At 41.4% G+C, this 6,027-nt stretch overlaps 2 protein-coding genes across 6 annotated transcripts in view; one reads left to right on the forward strand and one right to left on the reverse strand.

Annotated features, from left to right (window-relative positions):
- Positions 1-1,676: 1,676 nt before the first annotated feature.
- On the reverse strand, positions 1,677-4,560 carry 42sp43 (P43 5S RNA-binding protein). 2 transcript variants are annotated; one of them, XM_019897287.1, is made up of 9 exons: positions 4,414-4,560; positions 4,130-4,230; positions 3,446-3,542; positions 3,256-3,344; positions 2,829-2,902; positions 2,672-2,752; positions 2,374-2,603; positions 2,212-2,265; positions 1,677-2,122 (listed from the first exon to the last, which is right to left on the reverse strand). In XM_019897287.1, exons 1-9 carry the CDS (start codon positions 4,552-4,554, stop codon positions 1,865-1,867), a joined length of 1,125 nt encoding a protein of 374 aa, XP_019752846.1. In that variant the 5' UTR covers positions 4,555-4,560; the 3' UTR covers positions 1,677-1,864. The 2 variants fall into 2 exon arrangements, with proteins under 2 accessions (XP_019752846.1, XP_019752853.1); XM_019897294.1 differs by having other exon boundaries at positions 4,130-4,297; positions 4,409-4,560.
- Positions 4,561-5,682: 1,122 nt separating this feature from the next.
- Positions 5,683-6,027, forward strand: part of LOC109532354 (disintegrin and metalloproteinase domain-containing protein 11-like) — a 19,325-nt gene continuing 18,980 nt past the window's right edge. For all 4 annotated transcript variants that reach the window (XM_019897230.1, XM_019897236.1, XM_019897243.1 and 1 more), the window contains exon 1: positions 5,683-6,001. In XM_019897230.1, the coding sequence (XP_019752789.1) occupies positions 5,941-6,001 (61 nt within the window). In that variant the 5' untranslated portion in view covers positions 5,683-5,940. The remainder of the gene's footprint in view (positions 6,002-6,027) is intronic.

Genomic DNA, 6,027 nt, shown 5'->3' on the forward strand with positions numbered 1-6,027 from the left:
ACACACGCATGCACATGGGGATACACACACACACACACACACACACACACACACACACACACACGCGCACGCACAATCTTTTGTCTTTGCCATTAAGCCGTCAAATTGTAAACAATAGCCCTACTTCATGTATTCCGATGCCAAACTACAACTCAATTCTTGTCATTATCATCATTTATTCCTAAAAAGAAACCCTACCTTTGTAATAAAACAAATTTTTCATTTGCTATAATGTAGGGCTATTAACAATGTTTTTTGTTAAAAAAAAAAAAAAAATTTAAGACTTTTTTTTTTTTTTGCAATCATACTTTTTTTTTCACAGGACAGCGACTATGGAATACCCTAAATAATTATTCGCCGTTACCTCGATCCAGAAATAAAACAAATTTATACTTAAGCCATAAAAAAGGTACGTCTTCTTTCGCATTTAAACTCTGTATACATTTTTTTGGTAGTTTAGCGCAAATACTCATAGTTACACCCACATTTCGAAGACACCGATTCTGATCTCAGTCTATATCAGATTAGCATTAGCTAGCTAGCTCCTGGCTATCGAGAAAAATACAGTCTATTTCCCTTTGACACTAATTACAGACACACAAACACACCTTGTTGACCGAGTGCGCCGGGAGGGGAATTGTTTTGGATCACTACTTTGCACTCCCGCCAGTGAAATGATGTGGTCCAGGGTCATAGAGGTCGCAATGAAACCAGCCAAACGTTGCTTTTTCATCACCGCGCTCGTAAGAAAGCGATTGAAGTAGGTTAAGCATAAAAGCGTCACTGCCGAAATTAGATTGTCCTCCAGAATAGATGACCCAAAAGCGCCCGCCCTTCCCTCCCCTCGTTTCACTGAATGCATCTCTCGCAATGAATCAACTTTCATTTTGTGCGATAATGCACTTTCAGTGGTCATGAACCACAACTAATCGTTGGATTTAGACTGCCTGCGTCAAGGAAAACAATTTTTTTTTTTTTTTTTTGCTCACAAGTGGTGTGATTTGAATACACAACGCGGCAGTGGAGATAGAAAAGCGCAATCAAATATCGTCAAATCGTTCTCTTCCAAATGTGGATAAAAATCCCAACACCTGTTAAATAAGTGCCAACGCAAGCGTAGTGTCTGCTATTATATCATTTTTTCCAGCGTAACGAAATTGAAATACACCAATTAGTGACACCCTCATCTGCCTGAACACAAAAATTTTAAATGGGAAAAAAATGCATTAGCCGAGCTATACCACCTAATAAGGATTTTCCATCCTCTTTCACATAAATGCAATGTTTAAACAGTTTTTACTGATGCCTGAATTCAAAACTAGTCATGCACCAGTTTTGTTGCGTGCGAGAAGGCGATCCTACATTTTGTTTCAGCCATAATGGCCCGCCGACGAAAACCATAACCACAATGTGGCCCCTGACAAAAATGAATTTGACACCTCTGCTTTCGACAAAGATTCCAATTTGTTCCCAAAATTTTGAATACTTCAAGAGTTGCCAACAGCTTCAGAAATGACAACTTGGCATTTACTTTGTTTCAAGTGTCAGCCACCCCCAGAGTGCCAGAGACACTTTGTGACTCAGCACTTAGTCATGTGCCGCGCCACTTTGTTCTTCATATTGAACAAGCGTTAATGTGTTGGACTCAAAGTATAGGAGCAGCGGCACTTTCAAGCAAAGATTCAACTCATTTTTTATTGGGTCAATACCACTTTCGTACATTTACAAACAAGATGTTCCGTTCTTCATGACAACTAATCATTTTCAAGCACAAATTAAAATAGCAATGTATTATCGGGTACATTTAACCAACAACAACCGAAAAAGACCCAATTTCCACCAAAGAAATAAAGCTGGCTTCAACTTAGCCCTTGAGGGACGCCACCTCACTATGGACGGGCGGCGGTCTCTTGATGTTGAACAGTTCGCGCAGGTTGACCTCTGGGTCAACGTAGTGCGGGGCCTTGCGTTCGTTGAAAAGGCCCGCCAGGTTCAACTCCACTTTGGCTCGACGGGAAATGCGCATGCGCAGTGCAAACAGACGGTTGAGGTTTTCCTCCACCAGGGGCAGATGATTGCCATCCAAGCGTTTCTGCCACGACTTCCTGGGACGTGGGCGATTCTGTCCAATAGCATATATTTTTTGTTGTTCAGGGAAACGTTTTGGGAACATTTTTTTAAATACATTTAATGATTGTTTTGATCATTTACCTTTTGTTTGATGACATCGGGATCATGTCGAAGCAGATGTCTGATCATGCTCTCCTGTGGAATATACGTGTGTCTAAGTTTAGTGTTGAGAAATTTGGTAAATGAATTTAAATTAAACTAATCATGTTTTTGCCTCTAACAGTTATGGCTCAATTTCCATACCCGCATGGCGAAGGTGCGCGGGCAGTCTGGGAAGGAGCACTTGTACTTGAAGAGTTCCAGGTGCAGCTTGCGGATGTGGTGCTGCAGGTTGAAGGTGGTGGAGAAGTAGGCCTCGCAGTTTTCACGGGGGCACGCCAGCACCGGCTTGTGCGTGGCGTGGACCCGCTTGTGACGTCGCAGTGTGTTGGCCTTCTTGAACGCCTTTTTGCAGACTTGGCAGGTAAATGTCGCTGAAAGAAAAAAAAAAAAAAACAGATTTTTCTGAAGGTTTTTTTTTTTTTTTAAACTTTATACCTACATGGGTGTTTGATCATGTGGTTCTGAAGCATAGTCCAACTCGAGGCAACAACCTGACAGTTCGCCTCCAGACAGCGGTAACCTACAAAGAGAAATCACATCACACTTTTATTTATTTTTTTTTTAAATGTATGAGACTGCACTAAAGGATTGACCACCTGCATGCTTTTTCTCATGGGCATTTCGGGCCACGCGGGAGTCAAACATGGCGCCGCATTCTTTCTTTGAACACCTGTGGTAGACGACAAAAAGTAAGTGGACTTCATTGATGTTCAGGCTTTTAATACTGCTTGATACACGTTAGGTGGTGTCACTCCTGCAGTGCATCAAATGGATAAAAATCAAATTGCAGACCTTTGACACCTTTAACCAAAATGGCTGTAGTCTAGAGTAAAATGTCACTTCACTACTTTGAAATGTGTGGGACGTCGTGCACGTTTTGGCACTCCTTTTACACTGCTTGTAAAAGCTGGCCGCCTCTTTCAGCTTACTCCTGTGTCAGTAAAGCTTTGCGATGAGCTAAAATGTCTAATTTACAGATTGTCTCAATTGGCATTTTTCCTCATATTTTAGCTCAAAACGTACTTGAACTTGGCAGCCAGGCCGTGTTCCTGCAGGTGCACCTTGAAGCGACATCTCTTCTTGAAAGTCTGGTAGCAGCCAGCCTGAGGACACTGGAGGCAAAGAAACTTGACTTTCAGGATAAGGCTGTACAGTACATTTCTTCGAAAGACTTCTACATGTTGGTACTTTGGCTCCATCTGGCGGAGATTACCTTGAAGTACTTGTCTTTCTCACCGTGCGCATAGCACATGTGCCTCTTCAGATTGTCTGCCTGGAAGAAACTCTTGTTGCAGGTCTCAAACTCGCACCTATTTGGTGAAGAGGCAAAAGCTACGCAAGTATATGTATTTATTAAAGTCTCATTTATTTGTATAGCTATAATTTTAATCACAATAGAATCTCAGCTTCACAAACCCACAACTGAGAAATTACATCGCCTGACCTAAGCAGAGCTCATCTTTACAAAATATACCATCCTTATACAGTATTGACCTTTTGTAGCAATTTTCTTTTACAACTTAAAGCCTGCCCACCACTTTTTCATAAAATAATAATAATAATAATAATAATCGGTTTAATTTAAAATACTGTAATTTCAAAGCACTACAAAACGTACACAATTAAAATTAGATTTGACTCCGGAAATGATCGTATGCCTTGAGATTCGGTAATTGAGTCCTATTACTACATATCCCAGAATGCACCTGTCATTAAGACTTTTCTCCCCACCCACAACAGTAGTCCTGTATAGTATTAGCATTTATAGCTCATTTGAAAACTTTTAAGATGTAGCTTGTTTAGCTAACTTTGCGCAAATAGGCTGGATAGCGAAAATTAATCCATTATGCCACATCTTAATCAACTTATTAATTGAAAGTTATGTAACGTTGCTTACTTGAATTGCTTCTCACCATCATGTTGCCTCATGTGGCGACTGAGATGTGATTTCCGAGTGAATCTACCACCGCAGCCGCTCACTGTGCACTGCCACGGACGCTAAGTGAGTATATTCATTTATCACAAAAAAGTCATCTTATTACATCATTTTTTAAAAAAGTATTTCCTGGTTGTCAGACCATGTGCACACTTGTGCAGCTCCATTATTTCAACTGTATATTTTAACATGCTTTCTCAAAAATACTTGTTTTCCAATCGAGTTACACAGCTTTAGGACGTTACAGCTCCGGTGTGAATTGCTTCGTGCTGCTGTAGCCTGCTCTGCTTGGAGAAAATGGCGCCACACGCTCCGTGGGGACACTTGAACTGCTGGTTCACCTGTGGACAACCAGCTCCAGGTTCAACCTCACACATTTCGCTCATTTTTTTTTTTGAAATGACGTAGACGGACAGTTATGGAGACAGGGGTGGGGACTTTTAAATTGAGGCATCATGAAGAGATTGTATTCTATTCCGTCTGTTTACTGGAGCAGTGTAGATGATTTTTTTTTCGTCATCTGAGAATTAAGGAATATAACCAGCTATCAGTTTTCCTGCCTTTTTATAGCTTCTTAATTGACTAAGTGGCAACAGCAGGCGACTGTCTCTTGCTGGGACGTCATTTTGTTCATTAAGGTAAGGCTGAAGCAAGTGACGCTAATCACATTCAACTGAAGTCTTCAAGTACGTATCTACTTGTAAATGTTTTTTTTAATTTGACGCTTTTAACCAAAAATGTAAATGAATTACGTTTGAGTTTTGACATTTAAGTTTTAGTTATATTTTTAATCACATTTTATCTTTAAATTATAAATATAAAAAGGCATGCTATATAACATTTTCAATACATTGACAAATATCAAAATCGACTTTGTATAATGGTGGTGACTTGAGAGTTGGGCTGCCAAGAATAGCCACATATTTTTGTCCTGTTTTATTCAGGACCCTTAAATCCGTTAGTTGTTTTTTTTTTTTTTTTAACGCAGTATTTTCTGTGGCTCAACCTTGTACTGCTGTAACAGTTGAACTTTCCGAGTGGGGCAGCGACGTCTTTTTTTGGAGATTGATTGCGAGCTGTGATGTCACTCTTTGCACAGCAGAGTGTGCTGTGGCTTTGAGATAATAAAAATCGTCTTTCTATTATTCGGATCCCGCGGCTTCCCCACGTTCCCTGGCACGCCGCAGCGCCCTCTTCCGCATACCGCATGCACGTTTAAGTACGCACGCGCACGCTGCGCAGCGATACTTCCGCGGTGCTGCGCGTTCTCCTCTCGCAAGGCACTTCCCCGCTGCTCGTCACCATCCATCCTCATCCGTATTGATCCCCGCCACCGTTTAGAGAGAGAGGGAAAAAACGATGCTCCTATGTGATCTTCATATGTAAATGTCCGTGGACGAGAAAGAGGAGGGGAGATGATAGCACCAGGCGCAACATAGCACTTACCTGGCTTGGTCTTTTTCCATCCTTGTTTTATTTTTTTATTTCACGTTTTTTTTTTTTTTTTTTTGATCCCCGCCACCGTTTAGAGAGAGAGGGAAAAAACGATGCTCCTATGTGATCTTCATATGTAAATGTCCGTGGACGAGAAAGAGGAGGGGAGATGATAGCACCAGGCGCAACATAGCACTTACCTGGCTTGGTCTTTTTCCATCCTTGTTTTATTTTTTTATTTCACGTTTTTTTTTTTTTTTTTTTGTGTTCCTTCTGTGTGCTTTCGGTGACGTTTCGGGGGGCCTGCATGCGGTGACCGGCGGGAATGTGTGACGACCATGCTGGTGGTAAGGTGCTTCTTGCTCTTTGCTGCAGTGGGCGAGCGGCTGGCGGTGGCAGGTAAGAGGAGATATGATGATTGGCAG

Source organism: Hippocampus comes, unplaced genomic scaffold (assembly GCF_001891065.2).
Source record: "Hippocampus comes isolate QL1 unplaced genomic scaffold, H_comes_QL1_v1.1 scaffold10, whole genome shotgun sequence".
NCBI classification, from domain to species: domain Eukaryota; kingdom Metazoa; phylum Chordata; class Actinopteri; order Syngnathiformes; family Syngnathidae; genus Hippocampus; species Hippocampus comes.

Excerpts from the sequence above, each read along its gene's own strand:
- 42sp43 (XM_019897287.1), bottom strand. The coding sequence starts at position 4,554 with ATGAGCGAAATGTGTGAGGTTGAACCTGGAGCTGGTTGTCCACAGGTG. Across the intron at positions 3,345-3,445 it reads AGAAAGACAAGTACTTCAAG|TGTCCTCAGGCTGGCTGCTA; the intron begins GTAATCTCCGCC and ends CTTTGCCTCCAG. Across the intron at positions 2,753-2,828 it reads CCATGAGAAAAAGCATGCAG|GTTACCGCTGTCTGGAGGCG; the intron begins GTGGTCAATCCT and ends TTCTCTTTGTAG.